This window comes from Myxine glutinosa, chromosome 6 (assembly GCF_964187855.1).
Source record: "Myxine glutinosa chromosome 6, kmMyxGlut1.1, whole genome shotgun sequence".
Taxonomy (NCBI): Eukaryota; Metazoa; Chordata; class Myxini; order Myxiniformes; family Myxinidae; genus Myxine; species Myxine glutinosa.
The window spans coordinates 38,786,041-38,812,987 of NC_136266.1; the positions used below are offsets into that span (position 1 = coordinate 38,786,041).

Here is a 26,947-nt window from a genome sequence, read left to right on the forward strand (position 1 = left end):
AGTCGATTTGAAAAGGCAGGCGGAACGGGCATTTGATCGATGGATCAACCGTGTGACCTCGTCTGGCACACATGGATATGACCACGAGACCGGAAGAAATCAATATTCACACCTCCACTGAAGAAAGGTGATACTCAAGCATGCAATAAATAAATAAATCACAGAATCAGTGCCCTCAATCCGCGAGCTCGCAAGGCTTTTCCTTGATGTGATAAATAATGGATTGCAGCCATATTCGGAAGGAGAATTATTAAAAGAGCAAGCATGATCTGCCAAGGGAAAAAGGATGCAACATCATTGGGATTGGTCGAGAAACGTGACGGTGAAACGATGGGGCTTCGTATCAATGTCAAGAAGACAAAGCTGATTGAAAAAACAGAAGATTGAGATACTGACATATACCTTGATAGATAATTATCGATTGAGACAGATAGTTTCCGGGTTGAATAACCAATGTGCACTCGTAATAAATAGTGATAGCTGTAGTGATGAAATAACAAGACAATTGGCCATGGCAGAAACATCAATGATGGCGATTAAGAGGATTTGGGTTGACAGGAGCATTAACAAGAAAACGAAGACTTACTTGGTACAAGTATTCGTGTTTTCAATTGGAATTGTATGCTAGTTAGACATGGACTTGAAGTAAAGCTGATAGGGAAACATTTAAATGCGATTAAGATGTGGTTCAGGCAAAGAATGATAAGAATACCATGGAGTGCGGGAAGGGTGAACAAAAGTGTGATAGAGAAGGCTGGAGTACAAAAAATTCACTCACCATTGTACATGAATGCATGTTATGTTATTTTGGATCTATTACAAGGAAGTAAGGTGACAATTTAGAAACTAGAGAGAAGTCGATGTCACGCTAGCGAATCCCCATGCTTCCCACCTAAAGCAAAGTTGAAAGATGGCAACAAGTTTCACCACGAATGACCCAATATTAAAGTTTGAGTCAATTTCCCTGTTTTGACTCCTGTGACCCTAAATCCCTACCCCCTGGATCATTAACCAGGAAATGGGGGGGGGGGGAGGAGGAGGTGGTTGGGCAGTTGCCGAATCAAAAAAATCGTTACATATTTCCTGCGTCTCACAGTATTAATTGCACACATAAAGTTCCATTAAAAATGTTTTTTAATGTACCCGTAATTGCATTTTTTGGTATTTGACATTTGACGCCCTAGGGAGGAGACAGAAATTGTTCTGCTCTTGCACCTTCTTACTATGTGGTGATCATAACTACCAAGTTTGGTGAATTTCTACACAACCGTTTAGAAGGAGATCACGTGATGGATGGATGGGCAGACAGACGGAGCCAATTACAATATCCCCGCTGTTTTTTTTCAAAAAGCATGGGGATATATATGATTATGCAGGGAAAACTCTCAAGGCTATCGAGAGAGGGCAATTTAGTTCTGATCGGACAAACCTAAGTCGATTTTGGTGAAAATGTTAAAATGTCTATAATTGGGTCATAACCTTAAAATTAGGTCTAGGTCATAATAAGTTATGTCAACCCCACAAACCTTTTCTTCCCATTATTTATGCAAAATTCATTTCCGAAAGTCCCAGACGGCTCTGAGATACAGCTTGAACATTGGGAGACATAAAGGAGAAAAACTTAAATGGTGGTTTAATAATCCTCGGTGTGCAACAACTTGACCTTTAACCCAGAGGGGTATGACGTAAATCAACTTAAAATGTTCCTTGCTCTTGAGAAGGCAATTTTGTCTAATCCGACAAAACTTAGTCGATTTTGATGAAAAATGTTAGAATTTGTACAATTGGGTCATTACCTTTAAATTAGGTCAAGGTCAAAATTTTATGTCAACCACATCTACTTTGCATTACCATTATTGAGGCAAAATTTTATTCTGAAAGTGTTCGAACATAGGTGGGAAAAATGAGAAAAAACTAAATGGTGGTTTAATGCTCTTAGGAGTTCCCTTCATCATATTGTAAGACCTTGATTTAACACGGAGGAGTATGATGTAAATTTAGCATAAATGTGGCTTTCTCTAGGGCCTAGGCTATATAATGAGGGCAATTTTCTTCCAATCAGACAACCTTTAGTCGAGTTATGGTGAACGAGAACGGCACTCTGACGTCGCGTCGTCGAACGATATGCCTCCGCCCACATTATTACATCATTATACAGGTACATACTTGTACCAAGGTTGATTTAAATCCCTTCAGCTGTTGTCATGTATCACATTTTGCCTGACATGAACTTTGACCTTTTGACCCCATAATCTAGTCAGTTCATCTTTGCATCATTATACATACTTGTACCAAGTTTGACTTAGATCCCTTCAGCTGTTCTAAAGTTATCGCAGCAACAAAATCCTATCACAGATGGACGCAAGCACAGACGGATGGACGGACAACCGGACGGACAAAGCGAAAACAATGCTTCCGGAAACTTTGTTGACCTTGCAAAGCTGATAGGGAAAGATCCGAAAACATGCCTCCGGAAACATACAAATGTTAAAATGTCTATAATTAGTTCATTATCTTAAAATTTACATTACGTTCAAAAAAAATAAAATAAAAAAAAATCGCAAATCCCCACGCTTAAGCAAAGTTGAAAGATGGCAAAATGTTCGATGACGAATGACCCAAGATCAAATTTTGAGTTAATAGATTTCACGTTTTGTCCCCTGTGACCCCAAGTCCCCACCCCAAGGGGCATGAACCATAAAATCGATAATTATTTCATGCGTCCCCCAATGTTGATTGCATATACAACGTATCATTTTTAAAAGGTTTTAAAATGCACCCGTAATTGCATTCTTTGGCATTAAACCTTTTGAACCCTCCCCAAGGGCGGGGCCAAAAATGATACTGCTCTTTCACATTTGTGCCATGTGGTGATCATAACTACCAAGTTTGGTGAATTTCTGCACAACCATTTAAAAGGATATACTGTGATGGACGGACAGAGGGAACCGATTACAATATCCTCCTGCCTCCGTTTTTTCATAAAGAGCGGGGATAATAAAACATAGACGTGATTAAAAGTGCAAAAATAAGTATGGCAGAAATTTGTCAGGGTTTTTTAACCCCCTTCCAAGCCCTCAGTGTTTTGGGGGCTGAAATTTCTTATTGGGTCATTTAACGGTAAAAATAATTTGAAGATTTCTTCACCAAAATCTGAGGCTGTCACCTGGGAAAGCAGAGGTTAGTTGACCCTGGAATTATCTTAATTTACGTTAAGGATAAAACCATGAGGAGACGTCAGTCAGACATGAGGAGACTTTCTTGCATACATAAGAAGGACATTTGTAGATGGTGAACAAATCAACAAAGTAATTGGAATATGAAGCTGGATTCCAAGCATCAGGATCAGCTACAGTTCAGATGGGAATGCTAAACAGGCAAAACAAAATCACCAGAAACCCCCAAAGACAAGAATGGCTGCCTCCAGATAAATTAATGGAAAATTCAATCAACTTGCATCTACAATTCAATACTGTACATACAACGTTAGGTACATATAACAATTTAATGTTGAAAATTTTTCATACGTTAGGAAATGAAATTTTCTATTATGATCGGATCTAGTATTGTTGCTTTTGAAAGTTAAGTTTTCCTTCGTGATGCACTTAAAACATTTTTTTAAACTTTTGGTCGGTCTGGGAAAGCTTTAGCATGTGCTTCCGTCCGCCTCTCACGCATCCAAGTGTAAAAACTTTTAAGTGTCAAAGCAAGGAATGCTCTCGGGACGCATTTTTAACCGACCTGGCAGTTGAAGTGAAAGACGTTGGTTATGGAGGCAGCGGAAAGAACGGCATGCCCAAAATGCAGTTCCAGCTCGTGGATCAAATACAAATACGATAGGCTAAGGCAATGAATGACTGGAACACGATTCATGAACTATGAGAATGTATACGTTTCACAAGAACCATCCCAAAGAGCTATGTATTCCAGCCAGCAGAATCGGATTCAACATCAAAAGGCCGGAAATTTGCAAGGAAGATTAAACTAGAGACTGCACCCACACATTGGTGCAAAATGAACTTCAAAGTATACGTGTTAGCTTAGCAGCGACCCGACTGTTTGGAATTACAATGAACAGTCTTTAAGCGCGAGGTGGTGATGAGTGAGGAATGTTAACTCACCGGTGGTAAGAGGTGGCGGGGAATCCACGGGTGTGGATGCATTTGAGGAGAAGCTGTTGTTGGTGTGATCAGGAGAATATATCTGGTGGGTTGGAGGAAGGGTAAATGGAAGAACAACACAAAGATGATTGCTGGTTGTCCGACTTCACAAGGATTGTCTATTACCTCCTTCTCATCAGTAACAAATGAGGTTTTTATTTTTTGCAGTGATCAATAGTCCATAGTGCACCTTGATTTGATTAGGGGGTGGGAGGAGATGAAGGATTTGGAAACCATTTGCATTGTTTGAGAAAAGCATGGAAATGGCATCGCTAAATGTAATAGTGGCACATGTGGCATGGCGCGACACATGGAAACACGGCTCAACCCTGAACCTACACACAAAGGGTCAGGAGGGCACAATAATCACCACGCAAGGAGCCTTAATTGTCTGTAAACTTTACCCCATTGCAAGAGATGCCCCCCTCCCCTAAAAACAGCATTTGCCCTCCCCACACTGGTGCAGCCGTTCAAATCAACACACCACTCTCAATTGTGCACTAGGTAGGCCAGCACAGACGAACGTGAGAATGGAGCAAGTTAAAGCGACTTCAGATGAACGATGAAGGTAGCAATTGAGAAACGAAGGAAGGACAGTTAAACAAATAAATAAATAAAACCATGTCGAGTACACTTGGCATGAACAATCGGGACAAAGTTTCCATAGCAACTGCACATTTCTAAAAGCCTCAACCAAGAACGATGGCAGCGTAGGCCCATGTAAAATACAAACGCTTCATCAACACGTTGTCCGAGTTAATTTAGGATTGTGTCTTTGAGAAACAAACAAAATGAGCTTTGGTGCTGGTTTATGAACATAACAACCACTTTTAGAAATGCGCACCCCGGTGCAGGCTTTACTGGATCGAGATAAAAGGGAATTTTAATTGGCATTGAACTGGTCATGGGTTTGAGAGCAGTTATATATACAAGCACTTCTTTGCTTGCAGCGAAAACATTTCAAGAAAGCCGTGCAAGAGCTGCAGCAACCAAATCCATTAATGGCAAATAAAGAAGAGAAAACCGAGGCACATAGTCAATGCTTCCAGAAATCTCGGCCCACACGCTATCTGGCATCAGATGCTTTCAGCGAATTTCTCAATTCTCTTGCATCTGTTCATGGTCCACTTTCCCAACCCTCTTCCCCTCCCTCCTATCCTCCATTTCACTTTCCTTGCTAAGTCATTGAAACCATCAAAGGCAGAAAGTGGGCGCCCATAGTGGTGGGATAACGAAAAGCAGAGCCATTTCAGGAGGCCTTGCAAACACAGCTGCTCAATCTTCACCCACTGAAAGCATCACGGCACAGCCTGGAATCTTGACTTACAAAATTCTCTCCAAAACAGGCCCGAACAAAGAAGCGGCATGATAAAATAGTGCAATGCGGGAAGAGAATACACTTTATACTTTCTGATTGCGGCGTTGAGGCTCAAAACTTGCATTCTATCCCCCATGCTACCTGCACTCAGCCATAGAGAACTTTCATACCATCCGCACTCGAGCAACGAACTTTCATTTTTGGATGAAGGCAGATGACAAGAGGAAGAGAGCAAGGCAGACATGATGGAAGGGAATGAATTGTGTCCTCTTCAGTGCACTAATAGTTCGTACGAAATTATATGGCTTCTTACAGTGCCCTTTCGTTACGACAGTCCACGGCTGCTTTGACTGAATTTGAAAAATCGCTTCGGAAGTATGAGCACTTCACTTGGGATCTGGGTCTTGATACATCACAGCGAAGCACAACTTCCAAGAAAATTCAAAGGTTTCCTTTCAAGCACCAGGACTGCCCATTTACAAAAAAAACCTGCCTTTGCTTATCACCGAGGGAGACTGTGGCCATTTGGGACTCGCCTTTGAAGTCCTGGTAAAGCAGTTGCAACCAATAAAGTGCCTGCTTTATAGATTTTGAGAAAACTTGCGCACACCAGAGTAAAAATGACATCGAAGAGGCAGCCAACGGCTATTGGCAACGAGTTAGCAAAAACAATCGGGTTAACAGGGAAACTTTTCTGCATGAACAACACAAATGCCACAGCAACCGATTGTGCTTCCGGAATAGCCTGTTAATAAAGTTTGTTTTGGCAAACGTGGCGAGATCAATTTTGTACACAGCGATTGCAGAGAGCGCAGGCATATACAGTGGCCTAATAAGGCAAATGGGTGTTCTTTAAATTAACTGCAAGCTTATTGGGCCACTGTAGCAAACGCTAAGTTTTACACCAGCTGGATGGTCTTCAAGACTTGTTCAAGATGCTTTTCCCATAGTTCCTCTTAATAAGTGGGCCGCGTGCAAGCTCGTGTTTAGACAGTGGAAGAAATTTGTGGATGATGAATTTCACTGTGGACAGTGAAAGAAAAAAAAGAAAAAAAACAAAAGTCAAAATCATGCTGGATGAACGTGTGCGCAACATGCACCTCAAAAGCACATATCGAATGCTAGTTTGAATCGGAAACACATCACTTCTGTACGACCAAGTCAAAACGAGGCCCAAGCCCAACTGGAAGCGCCAGCAACAGGCTCACGCTTTGCTCACTCACCAACGTGCTGCTCGGCTCCAAGTGCCCTCTGCAAACTTGGCCGACGAAAGGGAACGCCTGCAAATGCCAAGAACTGTCAGTGAAGCGTTTGGTCGAATGGGCCACAGTCATAGCCACAACTCAAGCTACCTGGACTAGCCCTCTCATGCTGGGCAACCGCCCGATGAAGACGAAAAACAAGTCCACCGAGTGCAACAAGAGGCAGTTCCATGACATCAGATCAAGCTCACAGCATAAAAGCAAGATCCGAAATCCATGGCCAAGGGTACCTTCTATGTGTGTATGTATGTGCACGTACACACAAACACACACACACACACACACCACCACCACCACCAGCACCTCTTCCTCCTCTCCATCCTCGTCCGCCCTCCCCCTGCACCCCCACTCAGGACCCTAAGAACTCTGGCAGTTCTCCAGAAGCCTGAGGCAATAACTGCCATGTTTAGGCCATGGCTCGTTGGCCGAGAATCAACCAGCATCCCGAATGCTTGGGACCTTGCCAAATGCATTCCATCCCTTCGGTAGAAAGCACAAAGTACATATGCAGACTTGAGGCAAACGAGCACACAGGAAAAGAAAATCCCAGCTAGTTGTATATTTACACATCATTTCAAGTCACGTTTCTTATGTTTTTAAGGCAAATTAGAACATTCCAGCAAAAGCAGGCTTCCTCGCATGGAGAACAAGGCTGAGGGGTTTGATGGAAAGGTTCAAGGTTTGAGTTCTACATTTGTGTCCAACCATGGAAGGGGAATTCGTTTGGAAAAGAGAATGTAATAAGACGTACATGGAGCTTGCTAAGCGGTGAAAACAAACAAAACAATAACGGCACTCGGTTGAGCGCATACCTCCGCTAGGCTGAACAGTTTATGTTTTGTATCCGACTGATAGGCCGAATCTGGATTCGGACCTGAACCAAAATCGAATCGCTTTGTTATCGGCAACAAACGAACTCGTCCACCAGGTTTTGTCATAACTCGTCCATAACTTTTTAAAATATCATGATATATATATCTTTTCACCCGATCTCTCAATGGTGAAGAATCACTTAGTTATTAAATAATTCTCGTATCCAAATCCATATTCAGATCTTCACCAAAATCGAATCGATTTGTCCTTCTCACACGCCCAACTGGTCCACCAAGTTTCGTCCAAATCTGTCCATAACCTTTTGAGATATCGTGCTATGTATCGGTTTTAGCTCAATCACTCAATGGTGAAGAATCACTTTAAAGATTCTACGAGCCGGATCCTGATCTGGATCTTCACCAAAATGGAACCAATTCTTCCTTGTCACACACACAACCTCTCCACAAAGTTTCGTCCAAATCCGTCCACAACTTTTTGAGATATCCTGCTATATATAGTTTTTGACCCGATCTCCCAATAGTGAATTGACGATGTTGATCATAGCTTGGGTCAATAGGATGAAAAGTTATGATTTTTAGATGAAAATTGATGATTTTGGAAGTTTGACATTGAGTGAGTTTGACCTTTTGACCTGAAAAATTGTTTCCCAATTTAGTGACTCAATGTGCAAATGCTGTTCAACTTCCAAGTCAATCGGATGAAAATTGACGGTTTTTCAGATGAAAATTGACGATTTGGGAAGTTTGACCTTGAGTTGACCTTTGACCTTTTGATCTCAAAAATAGTTGGTTTCCAAATTTAATGATTCAATATTCAAATGCTGTTCAATTGGCTCGTCAATCGGATGAAAATTGATGATTTCTCAAATGAAAATTGATGATTTTGGAAGTTTGACCTTGAGTTGACCTTTGACAGAATAACAAACAGACAGAATAACAAACGCAACCGACCAATATACTGGAAAAGAAAAGTTATTGTCACATAACCAACTCATCCACCTAGTTTTGTCATAACTCGTCCACACCTTTTTTAAATATCAAACTACATTGATTTTGGGTGCCATCTCTGAATGGTGAAGAACCACTAAAAAATTCCTGTATCCGAATTCGGATCTTCAAAGGAATCAAATCGATTCATCCTTGTCGCACACCCAAGTCTCCACCGAGGTTCATCCGAATCCATCCACAACCTTTTGAGATACCCTGTTCACAGCCAGACAGACAAACAGACAGACAGACAGACAGGGGTGAAAACATAACCTACGTCCATCTACGGTGCACGCAGGTAATAAACGCTTAACAGGAGAGAGGAGTAACATACATATACAGTGCATTTAGAAAGTATTGAGACCCCTTCACATTTTTCACATTTTGTTATGTTGCAGCCTTATGCTGAAATCGTTTAAATTCATTTTTTCCCTCATCAATCTGCACTCAATACCCCATAATGACAAAGACAAAATAGGACTTCAGAAAGTTTTGCAAATTTATAAAAAAGAAAAAACTGAAATACCACATTGACATAAGTATTCAGACCCTTAACTCAGTACTTAGTTGAAGCACCTTTGGCAGCGATTACAGCCTCGAGTCTTCTTGGGTATGACGCGACAAGCTTTGCACACCTGGATTTGGGAATTTTCTGCCATTCTTCTCTGCAGATCCTCTCAAGCTCTGTCAGGTTGGATGGGGACCGTTGGTGGACAGCCATTTTCAGGTCTCTCCAGAGATGTTCGATTGGGTTCAAGTCAGGGCTCTGGCTGGGCCACTCAAGGACCTTCACAGAGTTGTCCCTAAGCCACTCCTGTGTTGTCTTGGCTGTGTGCTTAGGGTCATTGTCCTGATGGAAGGTGAACCTTTGGCCCAGTCTGAGGTCCTGAGCGCTCTGTTTCAGGTTTTCAGGCTCTGTTTCATCTCTGTACTTTGCTCCGTTCATTGTTCCCTCAACCCTGACCAGCCCCCCAGTCCCTGCTGCTGAAAAACACCCCCGCAGCATGATGCTGCCACCACCATGCTTCACCGCTGGGATGGTATTGGGCAGGTGATGAGCGGTGCCTGGTTTCCTCCAGACATGACGCTTAGAATTGCAGCCAAACAGTTCAATCTTGGTTTCATCAGACCACAGAATCTTCTTTCTCACAGTCTGAGAGTCCTTTAGGTGCTTTTTTGCAAACTCCGAGCGGGCTTTCATGTGTCTTTCACTGAGGAGAGGCTTCCATCTGGCCACTCTGCCATAAAGCCCAGATCGGTGGAGTGTTGCAGTGATGGTTGTCCTTCTGGAGGTTTCTCCCATCTCCACACAGGATCTCTGGCGCTCAGCCAGAGTGACCATCGGGTTCTTGGTCACCTCTCTTACCAAGGCCCTTCTCCCCCGATTGCTCAGTTTGGCCGAGCGACCAGCTCTAGGAAGAGTCTTGGTTGTTCCAAACTTCTTCCATTTAAGAATTTGGAGGCCGCTGTGCTCTTGGGAACCTTCAATGCAGCAGAGATTTTTTTGTAGGCTTCTGCAGATCTGTGCCTCGACACAATCCTGTCTCTGAGCTCTGCAGGCAGTTCCTTCGACCTCATGGCTTGGTTTTTGCTCTGATCTGCATTGTCAGCTGTGAGACCTTATATAGACAGGTGTGTGCCTTTCAAAATCATGTCCAATCAATTGAATTTACCACAGGTGGACTCCAATCAAGGTGTAGAAACATCTCAAAGATGATCAAGAGAAATGGGAGGCACCTGAGCTAAATTTCAAGTGTCATAGCAAAGGGTATGAATACTTATATCAATTTGATATTTCAGTTTTTTCTTTTTAATAAATTTGCAAAACATTCTAAAATCCTGTTTTCTCTTTGTCATTATGGGGTAATGAGTGTAGATTTATGGGGGAAAAATGAATTTAAACGATTTCAGCATGAGGCTGCAACATAACAAAATGTGAAAAAAGTGAAGGGGTCTGAATACTTTTTGAATACAATGTATATGTATACATACATACATACATACATACATACATACATACATACATTCCCATTCTTTTCCATGCCATTTTTGCATCTTCAGTTGCATAGGACTGCCGGAGCAGTTTCCTTGGCTATTGGGCATAATCCTGGACTGGTCGCCACTCCGACGCAAGATACTCAAATGACTCGGTCATCTGGTACTCATTTTGCCAAACTCGGAGGGTGACATGCTGAGTCAACTCACCTGGTGTTAATTCAATGGCATGACAGGGGCTCAAACTCAGGACCCTGAGATCTCCAGTCAGCTACCTTAACTATTAAGCCGACGTCAGTCTCAGTCTCAGTCACTCAGACACACACACACACACACACACACACACTCAGACACACACACACACACACACACACACACACACACACACACACACACACACACACACACACACACACACACACACACACACACACACACAACATTGTCTCTTGCCTTCCACAAGACATGGAGGTACTGATTAGGAGTTTGACTTTTGTCATACCTGAAATACCTTCCCCAAAACACGAGTCATTACAACAACAAACAACATGCATTTTAAGGCCATGTTCCCTGCTAGAGCGGGGGTTAGCCTTGCGGTCCCCATGACAATCTTCTCCATTTTGCCCTATTTTCTGCATCTCCCCTTGTTAACCCCCTTGCCCGCATTTCTTCTTCCACCATCTTTAGCCAAGTCTTTCTCGGTCTTCCCCGTCCTCTACTTCCTTCTACATTAACTTCCATCACTCTTCTCAACCAGTCACTTTCATCCTTCCTCAATACATGACCAAACCATCTCAACCTGTTCCTCTTCACAGCATCAATCACAGGCAATATTCCCATCATCTTTCGCAATCATTAGCTGGACCAATTTCACTGATCTAAACGAATGTGTGCTTTTCCCATTCCACGGCAGTGTGCTAAATAGTTTCACTATGCTCGACTTCCGAGACAAATGTCTCCATCCAGAGAGATTTGCTTCACATTGTGTAAGAGAAAAAGAAACTGTTGTGCTGCAGTATGCAGCGTGAAACACAATCTGTTCATGCACAAATGAATGACGAGATAGGCCTTTGTACAAAGACTATCTGACTTTCAAACAAATAATGCAGAAACACGACACGGCGTGTTAAATCGATGCAATTGCGTAGAACCTGGGGGTGGTTGAGGCAAGCAAGCTGCAAACTGTACTGGTGAGTGCTAAACAAAAGTCGCCACACTCTGCCCTCTAAAGTTGGGCTGTAGTTAAAGTACCAAGTGGCGTTACTGAAAGCGAACGTTTTGCCAAAAACCTACCGAAGCCAGTGCCTTTCCAAGAGCGTCACCCGTTTGAGACGGCCCACTTGTGATGGCGCTTCTGGTCGCTGCAAACAAAAAAAACAATGTCCAACGTTTTCTGTTATCAAGGCCAGGATGTTGAAGGTATTCTTGCATAGGGTGTTATTAACCTTGCAACGTGCTCTTCATAAGGGCAAGCATTTCCAAGACATAATTTACACCCACCCCTCCTTCAAGCATTTTGTCTACTTATTTCATGTGAATAAAATCATTAGCCCCCGTTGGACTTTTTATATATTTTTTGTATACAAGATCGAGGCGCGTGTAAGAGCTAACATTAATCACAAAAAAACATAAACGGACACATAAAACATACAAAATGTTACAGACTTAGTCCAAAATGGGGGCTTATGGATTTGGTCTTGTCCGTCCATCCGTGCATCATTCTGCAACCATATATCGGACATATAGGGAGCGATTTTGTTCATACTTGGCACAAAGACAATGCATGGTGGTAAATATGTGCACATCATTTTGTTTTGCGATGCGATCGAAGCTGGCCGACTCGCGGCCATTTTACTCGTAGTTGTAAAAAAACAGATGTTGAACACGTCCTAAACCATTTCTCGGACATGCATTTACTGATCTAGTTAAAACTTGGCACCCAGATAATAAATGATGGTTTACATATGGCCGTCATTTCCTTTCGAGATCCGATCTAAGATGGTTGACTGGCGTCCATTTTGTTACTGAAACGTGTCCCTATCAATTTCTTGAACTTTCATGGTCCGATTTTGTTCAAAATTAGCACAAGCATGGTATATGATGGCATACATGTGCAACTTACTTTATTTTGTGATTTGATCAAAGATGGCCGACTGGTAGACTGGCGGCCATTTTAGTTGTAAAAAACCCGATATTAAACATGTTTTCATCCATTTCTCGGACAAGCATTTACCGATCGTATTCGAACTTGGCACACAGATAACGAATGATGGCTTACATAAGCACATCATTTCTTTTTGAGATCATATCCAAGATGGCCAACTGGTGGCCATTTTGTTCATTAAAACGTGTCCCCAACCATTTCTCAGAGATGCACGGACCAATTTTGTTCAAACTTGGATACATGAGAGTATACATATGTAGAAGATTTTGTTTTGTAATGACTTTTTGTAATTTAATAATGATTTTGTAATCTGACCAAGATGGCCGACTGGCGGCCTTTAAGTTGGTACAGTAAAATTACTAAATCCACGGGGGCTATGACATTTTATATCTTTGTCCCCTTGTTCAGAAATTATGCAACGTCAATTTCATGTACGAAATGATAAACATGTCTGGAGACTGCGTTTATGTATGATGATGTCACAGGGGGGGTCAAATGGGATAAATGTTCATCGAAAATCCTGTGTTGACATAGGCACTGTGAGGTGATGGTTATACTGAAGATGAGAGAAGCTAAGAGCAACCTCAAACGCATGAGTAAACCACCAAAAGCATTGACAAATGTTACTGATCAAAAATGAATTTGATAGATGCAAAAAATTACCAAATTACTTTGACGTCACCATGTATTCAGAAATACACAATATTAGAATTGTCAAACTAACCCTTCTTCTTCGAAGTAAAAAAACAAAACAAAACGAAGCTGTGACACAATCAAACAGGAAGAAAATAAAATACGATGGCTAGGAAATAAAGTAAAAATCAATTGCCATTGTTTTACCTAATACGGCATCAGTGCCATTCACTGAGGGTGTGCGTGATGAAACTGCAGCATAGTTGTTATCAGGTGGTGGACCCCGATGAAAGGTAGACATAGGAGGAAGGCCTGTGGGATGCTCATTGGGAGAAGCCGACCTTGTATTATAGGCCTGCAGAGGATATGGCATGCATCAGCGGCATCCAAAGCCCAACAAACATGTTCGTTAAGTTCAGCTAGGAAAACTCAATAAACATCAATGCCAATTTACGTTTTCACACATTTAAGCAGTGGATAAATAGTAATAAAACAAAACCAAACAAAAAACAGACTTATTACCTCGGCCATCAAAGGTGGACAGAGATTATATTTGCATCCGTCTTTTTGTTGTTTGTCTGTCTCTGAGAAAAATATCTCAAAAAGTTGTGGAAGGACTTGCACGAAACTTGGTGGACAGGTTGGTTGTGTGACAAGGCCGAATTGATTACATTTTGGTGAAGATCTGGATATTAGAAGTTTAAACAAAGGGGCAATAACCCTGGCGCTCACCTGGTAGAATAAACAGTATACTGCACGACTAAAGGTACACTGCATGGCCAAAAGTATGCGGACACCCCTTCTAATTAGTGGATTTGGCCGTTTCAGCCACACCCATTGCTGACAGGTATATATAATCAAGCACACAGCCATTCAATCTCTATAGACAAACATTGGCAGTAGAATGGGCCGTACTGAAGAGCCGTACTGAAGAGGTCAGTGACTTTCAACGTGGCACCGTCATAGGATACCACCTTTCCAACAAGTCAATCCGTCAAATTTCTGCCCTGCAAGAGCTGCCCCAGTCGACTGTAAGTGCTGTTATTGTGAAGTGGAAACGTCGAAGAGCAATAATAGCTCAGCCGCAAAGTGATAGGCCACACAAGCTCACAGAACGGGACTGCCGAGTGCTGAAGCGCGTAAAAAGTGTCTGTGCTCGGTTGCAACACTCACTACCGAGTTCCAAACTGCCTCTGGAAGCAACGTCAGCACAACAACTGTTAGTCGGGAGCTTCATGAAATGGGCTTCCATGGCCGAGCAGCCGCACACAAGACTAAGATCACCATGCGCAATGCCAAGCATCGACTGGAGTGGTAAAAAGCTCGCCGTCATTGGACTCTGGAGCAGTGGAAATGCGTTATCTGGAGTGATGAATCATGCTTCACCATCTGGCAGTCCGACGGACGAATCTGGGTTTGGCAGATGCCAGGAGAATGCTACCTGCCCAAATGCATAGTGCCAACTGTAACCTTTGGTGGAGGAGGAATAATGGTCTGGGGCTGTTTTTCATGGTTCGGGCTAAGCCCCTTAGTTCCAGTTAAGGGAAATCTGAACACTACAGCATACAATGACATTCTAGACGATTTTATGCTTCCAACTTTGTGGCAACAGTTTGGGGAATGCCCCTTCCTGTTTCAGCATGACAATGCCCCCATGCACAAAGCGAAGTCCATACAGAAATGGTTTGTCGAGATCGGTGTGGAAGAACTTGACTGGCGTGCACAGAGCCCTGACCTCCTCAACCCCATCAAACACCTTTGGGATGAATTGGAATGCCGACTGCGAGCCAGGCCTAATCGCCCAACATCAGTGCCCGACCTCACTAATGCTCTTGTGGCTGAATGGAAGCAAATCCCAGCAGCAATGTTGCAACATCTAGTGGAAAGCCTTCCCAGAAGAGTGAAGGCTGTTATAGCAGCAAAGGGGGGGACCAACTCCGTTTTAATGCCCATGATTTTGGAATGAGATGTTCGAAAGAGCACATGCGGGTGTGATGTCCGGGTGTCCACATACGTTTGGCCATGAAGTGCATTTTAAACCAATTTCAATGGTTGCTAGAAGACAGGGCAGCATGTAGAATCATACTAACATAACCATAAGACTAAACAAACCAAAAAATACCTATTTTGGGGGTAACTCCCCCTCTCACCCCGTGTACCTCCTCAGACCTCAATTTTCCCAATGCCTTGAACAAACATTGGTAAGTCACGGATGGTGAAGGTTGTGGTGAAGTTTCATCGAAATTGTGTGTGTAGGTTCTGAGAAAAAAGCAAATACCTATTTTGGGGGGTCAAACCTGGATCCACTTTGACCCTCAGTAAACTCCCTTCGACCTCGATTTTTTTTAATGCCGTGAACAAACTTTAGTCACAACACACCAAATATAATTTGTGCCAAGTTTGGTCACAATCCCATAAGCGGTTTCGGAGAAGACGTTTCAAGTGTTTACGGACGGACTGACAGACGGACTACGCATCATCGCATATGCTCCCCTGAACTTCGTTCCAGGTGAGCTAAAAATGATTCTTCACAATTGAGAGATGAGGGCAAAAACGATAAATAGCATATTTCAAATTGTTGTGGACGGATTATGACAAAACTTGGTGAATGACTTGGTTAGGTGACAAAAAAAAAGCCGATTAGGTTTTGTTTAAGGCCCAGATACAGATCCAGCCTATCAGTGGGAGGTACGAGCTCCACCGATTGTCGTTATAGTTTGTAAAATGTAATGTGCGACTTAGTGTTGAAAGGCTAAAAATGTTGGTCATGTGGCCTGTTATATACCTTCACAATTGCAAAGTACCATAGACGGTGTGACCAAAAGCAGGTTTTGATGCATTAGCAAATGTATCAACCAACAACATCACGATCAAATTGGGTTGTGCGCACATGAGTCACTGCTTTGTGACAAAACTCCCTTCAAAAGCATTCCCACAATCCTCATCCTCCCCAACGTGAGGAAACATCCCTCCTACACAGACATGCTGATGACCTAACCTCACTTTGGCTTGAATGCACAACCTGTTGACTTGAAAATAGATAAATCCGACAATAAGATGCCGCAATTCGAACCCAACCACAAATTTTGGCAGATGGCATCTATAACTCAAAGGAGTAGCTTCTAAGATGACCATTGAGGAATAATAAAGGCAACAAGTACAGATACATTCAAAGTACACCGCCCCCATGCCAAATAATTAAATATCCTACAGCGCGGCATTGCTGGGGCGCCTCTGGCGCCCGACAATACCGCAGTGCAGCTCATAGAGACTGCATTGGGAGGGAGAGGTGTACAATAATTGATTGATTAATTGTATAATTAAAATCAATAAAAGATTATCACAAAATATTTTCTTAATCAATTGGCTAATAGCATAACTAAACCACTACTGCTTCATCCGAAGATGTATATTTTAAAAATTTAATTAAATAAGACATTAATAAAAAAATAAATAATTAAATTATTAATCAATAAATAATTATTCGATTAAATGATTAATCAATAAATCAAAAATATCCTTGATAGCCACATCACTTGGTCACTGTCATGTCCAAATATTAGCTTCCAAGCTCAAAAGGTGCCTGAGATATTGGCCAAATGAGAAAGAAAATAAATAAATGATTAATAATGAAAATAAATAAATAATAATCATTATAAAATTAAATTATTAATCAATTTGGTCATAGAACACATAAACCACCACCATTTCATAAGAATCTGTAACTTAAAAAAAAAAAAAAAATTTTTAGTCATAAATCAAATAATTGAATAATTAATCGATTAATTGATTAATTAATAAATCAAAAATAGCCTTTGCAGCCAAATCACCTGGTCATTGGCATGTCCAAATATCAGCTTCCTAACTCAAAAGGTGCATGAGTTAATGGTCAGAAGAGAAAGGAAATTAGATTAATTAAATAAGTACTTAATTAATCGCTAATAATTAAATAACTCCTTAATTAACTGATTCATCAAAAAACAAAAAATACCGTTTTTGACAAAGGACTTGCTCACTATTGTGCCGAAATTTCAGCTTCCTAGCTCAAAGGATAGCTGAGATATCGCCCGGACAAACAAGAAAGCAAGAAAACAACCGGAGTGAAAACGGAGTACTCCCTTTCAGCGTGCGTCATTGCCGAGCCCCCTTCGGTGCCCGGCAATGACGTTATGCAATGCCTGGAGATGACATAGGAAAGGTGCGGTGTACAATATCAATGTTAGTCGTTCAATTTATATATTTTTAACAACCTCAAGCGACTCAGTGGAAATGGTACTTAAAGATTCAAGGCAGGGAGTTTCAGCCTCAAATCATTAAGAGTCTTCAGCCACCCGTGCAATAACAATCAAAGCATGGGACATGCAGAAAATGCAAACCTGCTCAATGCAAAACTGCTCAAACTCCGACAGTCCAAGTTATGCTTAAGATGCAAAATAAAACTGCTATACCACCGTTCTAACAATCAAGACAAACATGGCCCATCTCATTCCGAAGGCTCACGTTACAGTACTGCAGATTGCTGCAGAGCTGCAGAGCTTTCCGGCCCTAAGGTAATGCTGGGAAGTTCCTGGCACTTTCCTTGGCCGATCGCCGATGGGACAAAATTCAAAAATAGCCAATGGCATTCAAAACGAGCAGACGCATTACTCACGACAACAGAAGTTTCCCTTTCCACAACATACCGTGATGCAAACATGCATGGAAAAAATACTAAGTGCAGACAGACCCTTGAGGTCGAGCAGAGACTCACCAAGCGGTCATGAACATTCACCCCTCCGTATTCCGGTGCTTGGACCACGTGCGTGGCAGAAGGAGCGACCATCCCCCCATAGTTGGAATGGCTTGGCCCGTTTGAGGCCGATGGCCACAGGTCTGATGATGGGTGTGACCCATCTGCAGGCAGCGATGAATAAGACAAATCTGTTGTCATCATTCTGTGTTCTAATAAGCGACACTAGCATGGCAATACAGACTACCTAGAAGAGACCTGAATGTGTGTGCATAAGGCAGTCTATGTGCGCTATTGCATTTCACCGGGAGTGTACGCACGTGACACGGGCCTTGGTGTTGGGCAATTTTAGCAGTAAAGTTTATAGTCTGGAGTACTTCCTCCAGTTGGAAGACACGGCACAATGAATCAATCTTCACAATGTTTCACTTGTGGCGAGACTTGCCACAAGCAACAATGAAATGCAACATCTAAATATGAATCATCATGTTGGGCAGTGGAAAAAGTTTGAGGTATGTTCAAGAGAGTGTTCATAAACTCGATATGGGATTTGCTTCACTCAAGTTAAATCTCCATGCTGGCAACTGTTATGCCACCCTCCAACTGCTCCCAAACTAAGAACAAAATGTCTCATGCTCATCACCTTGCATAAAGTAGGTTCCCGAGAACATGGCAGCTGGAGGTTTGGCTTGTGTGAAGGCAGGCTCAGAATCCCTGCCGTACTCATCCTGCGATGTGGAAGAGGTGTACACCTGGACACACAGGTACACAAAAACCATTGCTCATCGGTGCATGACAACTCAAACATGACATCAAAATCACAGGGAAGTAAACGCAACGACTGCACCAATGAGCTGTATGCCTAGCTCCTTTGTAAGCCTCGACTCAGTACATTAAAAAACATTTTGCTTCAAGCAAAGGTACCAAGGAGGAGGTGAATATATCAGCTTTGCACTTATGGATGCCATGGAAAGGAAGGCCCTCAAAATCAATGGAGTTTACCAAGATTAAGCTGAGTCTCTGGGCTTCTCTAGCAGCACACAGAGGTCAGTGGACTGTCTTCTATCACCTCATTTCTGGTCTTGCACCATTGGCACCTTATTGCTCTGCCCCCCTCTCTTCCCTCTGCCCCCCCTTGGTTTTCACAGGGCACACACATGCTGTGCCAGTAACCATTTGTGGTGAAACTCCCAGGATGTCGGCTCACTGATCAACTCCACTCAATTGTCCTCTTTTCTCTCACCTGTGGAATCAACTTCCTCAATCTGTTCAATCACATTCTTCCTTCCAGGGCTTCAAGATGGCTATTCAAAACACCTCAGGTCTTACCCTCACATACTCATTATCTTACAGTATCTACCACCACCCTCTCTCTCTCTTTCTTTCTTTTGTTCCATTTCCGTTAAATCCCCCAGTTCCCTGACTCTTCTTGTTGTGTTTGAGCTTGTATCCAGCTTGTTGAACCCCTGCATCCTCCTTCCCCTCCCCTTGAACTCATTCTTCCTCATTGGTTGTTAACTCCATATGCGGATTTTAGGAGATGGGCGGCAATTCTCCCAGAACTCAGAATCTCCAACTCCTTTTTCGGTAAAGGATCATTATTCATGAACAAGATTGTGAAACTTTGTTCTCATAGCTTTGTACCAAGGGCTCTTTTTAGAATCCTCACTGAACCTCTGACAGCCTCCACTTGTAGTTTGTCGTGATATTCCCTGGAATGCTTTTTTAAGTACTCGGTAAGGGTTTTCCTGATCATCCCTGTTGCTTCAACTATCATTGGTATAATTTCAGATTTCTTCAATTTCCAAGCCTCATCTTTGACCTCATCATCTTTCAGACCTCATCTTTTTGACATCATTTGACCATCATTTGATCATCATCATTTGATCTCATCATTTTCAGACCATGACCTCATCTTTCAGATCTTGGTATTTGAGCATTTTCTTGGATTCAGAAGCATTTAGTCCAAAGTCATTGGGAACCGAAACCTCAATCAACAGTGCTGTCTTTTCCTTCTTGTGTTTGAGCGCTATGTCTGGATGCAATGCTCTGCCTGCAATATCTTTACTTGATGGGATCATCTTGTCATGCATGAGTACTTTGTGTTCATTTTCAAGGATCGAATTTGTTTCTTTCCATGATTGTTCTGGAACCGGAATGTTGAAATGTGGAATACCCTACACACGCTGTCATATCTTTCTGTGTACAACTGTTCTGACATGAGGTTTTTTTAACATCCCGAAGGGAGATGACTGTTACAGTCGTGGCCAAAAATATTGGCACCCTTGCATTTTTTTCAAATAACTCACAATTTTCTCGAAAAATACGTTGAACTTGACAAAAGTATTTGGTCTCCACAATTCTTTATTTCACTGTTAATATTACAGAACCTTTGTTTTTTATTCAGAACTTAATATATCCTTTTAAATCAGAAAATAAAAAGAAATCGCATTGACAAAATTATTGACACCCGAGACTTAATAGTTGGTAGCACGGCCTTTGGACAAAATAACGGCAATCAAGCGCTTTCTATGGCCATGAATGAGCTTCCTACACATCTCTCTACTGGCAGTTTGGCTCACTCTTCTTGTGCAAACTGCTCCAGTTCTCCCAGAATTGAAGGGTGCCTTCTCCCAACTGCTGTTTTCAGATCTCCCCACAGGTGTTCAATTGGATATAGATCTGAACTCATTGCTGACCACATCAGAATAGTCCAGCGTTTTGTCTTGAACCATTCCTGGATGCTTTTTGAAGTGTGTTTGGATTCATTGTCCTGCTGCAAGACCCATGACCTTCAAAGGAGACCCAGCTTTCTGACAGTGGGATGAACATTGCATTCCAAAATGTCTTGGTAATCTCCTGATTTCATGATGCCATGCACACATTCAAGGCACCCAGTGCCAGAGGCAGCACAGCAACCCCAAAACATCACTGAACTTCCTAGATGTTTAACTATAGGGAAGGTGTTCTTTTCTTTGAAGGCTTCATTTTGTCTTCTGTAAACATAGAGATGATGTGCTTTACCAAAAAGCTCTAATTTGGTCTCATCTGTCCACAGGACATTCTCCCAGAAGGATTTTGGCTTGTTCAGGTGTGTTTTGGCAAACTCCATTCGGCCTTTCTCAGCAGTTGGGTCCTCCTGGGGCTCCTACCATAGAATCCCCTTTCATTGAGCTGGCGACGGATGGTGCGAGTTGAAACTGTCGTACCTTGTGTCAGCCCTGAATCTGTTTCACAGTTTATCGAGGTGTTTCTCCACCATTCAAACAATCCTTCACTGCAATCTTCCATCAAGTTTTCTCTTGCGGCCACATCCAGGGAGGTTGGCTACAGTGCCATGTGCGTTAAACTTCCTTCCATGTAGCCTTGAGATTGTCCATGCTTGGCTACAATCTTGTGTCTGACCTCCTCAGACAATTCTCTGGTTTTCTTTCTTTTCTCCATGCTCATTGCGGTACACACCGTGACACAAAACAGCAGAATGACTCCTTTTCTCCATTCAAACTGGTTGAATGAGTGATTTTTATATTGCAGGCACCTGCAACTCATCGTGGGTGAGTTGAATGCCAAAGTAAATGAGAATCACCTGCTTGAAATCTAATTATTTCTAACAACTTCTAAAAGGTGCCAATAATATTGTCTGGGCCATTTTAGGATTTCTGTATGGAATAAGCTAAGATTTCGTATTTTTTCAGCTTTTTTTGTTTTGTTCCACTGAAAACCAAAGAAATACATATGTGGATACCAAATTGTTTTTTTAATTTCAACAATTTTCTGGAAGAAATGCTGCATTATTTGAAAAAAGTGCAAGGGTGCCAATATTTTTGGCCACGACTGTACTTTCTGTTTCTACTCCACAAAACCTGCATTTGTCCGATTGGCTCAATCCTTCCATTTTCTTAAAGCCATTAGTGTGGTGTCCCTGGTCTTGGGCATTTATGATGACCCGTTCTCCATCCCAATTAATTTGACCTCTTAGCCATTCCAATGAGCCTTCCTCGTCAATCCCTGTTCTCTCAAGCTATTTTTTTGAATCTGCCTGCTCTTTTGCCATTCTCCCATTTGTCGGAGTATATCTGCCGATATTTCTTTTTGTAGTTTTCCTTTTTCTTCTTTGTGATCATTGGGGTGTATTTATTTCTGTTTCGTTTTCCTGTGTAGTATCCTGCACTTGCACTTGTTTTTGGAAGTTTGTTGCTAAATGGATTAAGGATACCTTTTCGGGTTTGTTGTTTTCTTGCTCGTGCACAAATCTCATTTGATAGTCTGTTGAGCTTTTCACATACTCCGCTAGTGCTATACACGCTGGTCTCTGCAATTGGTTCAGCTCCATCAGACCACCTCCACCTTCTCGTCTCGGCAAGTAAAACCTCGGCAATGCATTGGTTTTTGTAGAATAGCTTATGAATAGTTAGAAGTTTCTTTGTTTTGGTGTCTAAGTTGTTGATCTCCGATTGTTGCCTGTTTATAATTGCACAGTGACACTGGACTACCGGTACTGCAAGTTGGTTTATAGCTTTGATTTTGTTCATTGATGAGATGGCTGATTTCAGAATTAGTCTTATTCTACATATTCTTCCATATTCCTTCATCTTATTCTGCATATTCTTCCTCCAAGTGTCCTCTGTTGTGTCCCTCTACGCTGCTGTTGGTGTGTTGTCCCCATTTACACTATTTTCTTCTTGTTCCGTTATGTTTTGGTCCATACTGTGTTCTTGCTCTTCCACGAGCCTCGACTTTGCATACATAAAAGCACCCTTCAAGGAATCAAACAGTTGTGACGTTGTGAAGAGTTGCCAAACTTGGAGACACCCCGGAAGCATTCATTTTGGATGTGGCATTTTCACCCAAAATATTCTATATCTATCAACCAACACAATAAAACATTCAAAAGGTTTGGTAGTTTACCCTGAGAAATGTGACAATAAAAATGTCAACGAGGACGATAAACAGACACAAAGCAAAAAAGGGATAATTCAACAAATCAAACAACGTCAAATCAAAGGTGAGAAGGACCACGGGCTAGAAAAGGGATTAGGCTTATTGAAAGAAGTATGGCTTGAAGTTATTCTCACTATATCCCACTGTCCTTAGCAATAATAACTATAAAGTATTTGAAAATGCAAAGCCCATCCACGTCCGTTTGTATTCAGAAGTTTTATTCTTCTTCCGTATGCTAAACAAGACGAAAACAGTTTAAAATAAAAACACCAAATGATTTTTTTAAATGCAGCCCTTGACCTTTGGATCCAAAAAAAATCATCAGCTTCCAGCTTTTGATTGGTGAACCAAATTTCTGACCCAATATGCAAATTCTTAAAATTTCAGGTCAATCGTATGAAAATTGCGAAGATTTAATGTGATGCTGACCTTTGACCTTTTGACCAAATTATTAATGTGCCTTCTCCATATTCTCATAATAAATCTTTGGGATTTTATGTGATGCTGACCTTTGACCAAATTATTAATTCACCTTCTCCATATCCCCAAAATAAAGCTTTGCTGAAAATTTGAAAACAAACTCAGATGGTACAATGAAATTGCAGGTCAATTGGATGGGAATTGATGATTTTAGGTGACGCTGACCTTTAACCTTTTGACAAAATGATTAATTTGTCTTCTCCTTATTAATCATAATAAAGGTTTGTTGAAAATTTTTACGACAATAGCTTAAATGGTAAAAACGTTACGGCCCAGACGTGTGTGTACACACACACGTACACACACACGTACACACACACGTACACACACACACACACACACACACACACACACACACACACACACACACACACACACATACACACACGGGCTAATGAACAACACCACTGCTGGAATCATGATGAGGGCCACAAAGACATTTCAAAATCTGCAAAACGGTTGACAACATTGAGGAAATCAACATGGCAGCTTTGGGGCGTCTCGTCTGCCGGACTTAGTCAGCGGACGTTAAATATCTCACCGAGTCCTTCGCGAAGAGTCGGCGAGCCATCTCCGGCAACATGAACAAATTCCTGCCCTAACCTTAGTCGAACGTCAGGCTTGGCCAGCCGGTTCGTGAAAGACTTTGGCCAAGCTTTCCCCGGCCAGCCTCACAAGAACGTGGGAATAATAGTGGCCGTTGAAGAAGAAGTAGTAGTAGGAGGAGATGGCACCTCTGGAGATGTTTCCTTAGGTTAGCTTTCCCATTGCTTGATGCTTGGCAATGTATAAAACCCAGCAATTGGATGTGGCATTTGTCTACTACAAAGGGAGGTAAAAACTACAAAAGAAAGCACAATTTTTTTTATTTTTTTTTTACTAAAAAAGCACAAGACAACTAGGCAATGTGAACCGGTAATTATTTCGGTTGGTGCTGTCGCCCGGTGTTTCTACAACTGTCAGCGAAGCCACAAGGCAGCTTTTAAGAGTTGCCTTTCATTCATATTTATGGATAGCAGCATAAAAGCCCCAAAATCGGACAACGCAGCGACCTGAGAAACAAATATACGGGGGGAAAAAATGACATAGTTTCATTACCATCCTTTCTTCTTTTTTTCATTACGAACCGGAGGTATTCCAATAACGTTTCAATAAACCGTGTTTTGGGCTTCCATTATTCGCACCGAGTTAAAATGCAAATCCCATTCAGATGAAAACTATTACCGTACGCCGGTGGTTTGGCATTTGCAGCTGAAGCTTTCAAGTGCAGTTGCTATTTTCTGAGGCAATTTGTTCCGGAAAATGACTGGCTGCTTTGTTTACGGCCTAGTTTGTACACGGGGATTGGCGACTTCCAAGTCTAATTCTCACTGCCGCACGACAATCTTTTCTCACACCGACGTGGCCGCGTGGAGAAGCAAGAACGTGGCGCACATTTAATCTACGCCACAAGCACTGCTTCCCCTTGGTTTCAATATGGCGAGAGGCCCTTAACTATAATATGAACTATCGGGTCGGACGGCAAACTAAGTATCCGACCCGACAGCACGCAGGCCCTCCGACATGTCGCGTTACTCAACAGTAGCAACAACAACAACAACAAAAGGGCTCACAAGCTAAGCGACACAGTAGTTGTTGTTTCAGCAGTGAATGCATGTTAGACTGGGATTAAATTCCCAATTCAGCCTCCGAGTTGCATCGCTACTGCGGAACAGCAGCAGCAGCACAGCGAGGAAATGGGGAGGAAAGGGGCAAGCAAAATAATTGCTGGAAATTTTTTTCTTGCTCAGGGGGGAATGACCTCACACAATGATGTCACCGTAGCTTGGTGATGACACAGGGGAGCTCTTTTCAGGCTGCGACTATAATAGGAACAAAAAACCCTCTCCCAACAGTATCAGGATGAGAACTGCCCCCTTGGTGCGATAAGAGGGGTCAAGCTGCACGACTTTAAGATATCAGTTTATGAATCAAATATTCATATCCTCAAGATGAGGAGCCACGCGGCTTGGAGGAATCCCTCGAGATGGACCCAATTTTTTTTGGGTTTAACGCCAGGTTCTGTTCCCATTTCCGATTGATGTCAATGCACCCGCCACCCCGTCCCCCCCAACTCCCCCGGTTACTGTGCAAAGCTGCTTTGTTGTGACGAGGGTTAAAACGGGAGAAAAATGTTAATTGGTTTTGAAAGGGCGACTCTTGTGACCTCTGTACCCTCTCAAAAGTTCACACATCTGCAGGCAATTAAAATGCGGGAACTGTGGGTGCAGCAGAGTTAACAGGGATGCACAAAGGGCCTAAATTACAACCGAAATAGGCATGCCGTGCCCCCCCCATCCGTGTGTATGGAGAGGATATCAACTTCACAGCCGCAGCACAATTCAGTCCTGTGTGGTGTGATGGCCTCAAAATGGAAAATGAAATTTGGTGACAACAGACTTAGCCTTACCTTGTTTCCACACTTTCAAAGTGTATTCGATCTGCAGCACTGTGGACGGGAACGGTAACGAGGAAGGAATGGGACACATACCCGGTAATTTTTTTTAGATATAATGACGAATTTGGGCCGGATTTTTTGATCAATTCATGCAGGAAGAGAAATTTTATTGGTGCTAATACAGTCAGCAATGTAAAAAAAAAAGTTTAAGCCCTATTTTCTTGTAAAGACCTCGGTTCACTACTAGCCACTGTCAAAGTAAATATAATTTATAATGGAGAATGAGGAACTAGCATTGCTGGAGAAGGCTGGTGTCGATATGCATCGGCTGATAGGTAGAACAATGGATGAAACCAACAGGACGTTGATTGAGGTATGCTAACCACCGTGGGAAGCAAGGGGATGCTGACGTTTCGGACGATAACCCCCTTGGTCGGAGCAAAAGAGGGCGTTTCGGGCATTAACCCTTCGTCGGAGCAAGAGCGGGGTTAACACCCTAGACGTCAGCATCTCCTCGCTTCCCAGGGTGGTTATGTTTATGCTGTCAATTCAGTAAGTGTTTAACGGCTTTTTGCCAAGCTGGCAAATATTAAATAATTAAGCGTAACACAAGATGAGAGCTTAAACAAATGGTGAGAAAATGTACAGTCACTGGATTGAGGGGAGGGGGAGAGGGGAGAGGAGAAGAAAAGAAAAACAAGTGAAAAAGAAAAGGAGAGGTGGCAAAGTGGAGGAGGCAAGGGGGGGGGGGGGTGAGGGGCAGAGGAGGAGACGAGGAGGATGTGAGGAGGGCGATACGAGGAGGAATGGAAGGAAGAGGGGGAGGAATAGGGGAGGAAGAGGGTGCGGGGGAGGAAGAGGGGGAGGGGAGGAAGAGGGGGAGGAAGAGGGGGAGGAAGAGGGGGAGGAAGAGGGGAGGAAGAGGGGAGGAAGAGGGGAAGTAAGCGAGGAGGAAGAAGAAGAAAGAAAAAGGAAAGTTGAGGAAAGCCAAGGTGGTTTGTAAAGAGA

General features: G+C 42.5%; 1 protein-coding gene across 30 annotated transcripts in view; it reads right to left on the reverse strand.

Annotated features, from left to right (window-relative positions):
• The window catches only part of LOC137429699 (transcription factor 12-like), a 386,392-nt gene that overhangs the window by 42,420 nt on the left and 317,025 nt on the right, over positions 1-26,947 (reverse strand). For 16 of the 30 annotated variants that reach the window (XM_078779753.1, XM_078779765.1, XM_078779766.1 and 13 more), the window contains 5 exons: positions 18,725-18,833; positions 18,103-18,245; positions 13,560-13,707; positions 11,849-11,916; positions 4,122-4,203 (listed from right to left, as the gene is read on the reverse strand). In XM_078779753.1, the coding sequence (XP_078635879.1) occupies positions 4,122-4,203; positions 11,849-11,916; positions 13,560-13,707; positions 18,103-18,245; positions 18,725-18,833 (550 nt within the window). Of the gene's footprint in view, positions 1-4,121; positions 4,204-6,701; positions 6,759-11,848; positions 11,917-13,559; positions 13,708-18,102; positions 18,246-18,724; positions 18,834-26,947 lie in introns of all 30 variants that reach the window. The other 14 variants (XM_078779763.1, XM_078779756.1, XM_078779748.1 and 11 more) reach the window with 1 other exon arrangement.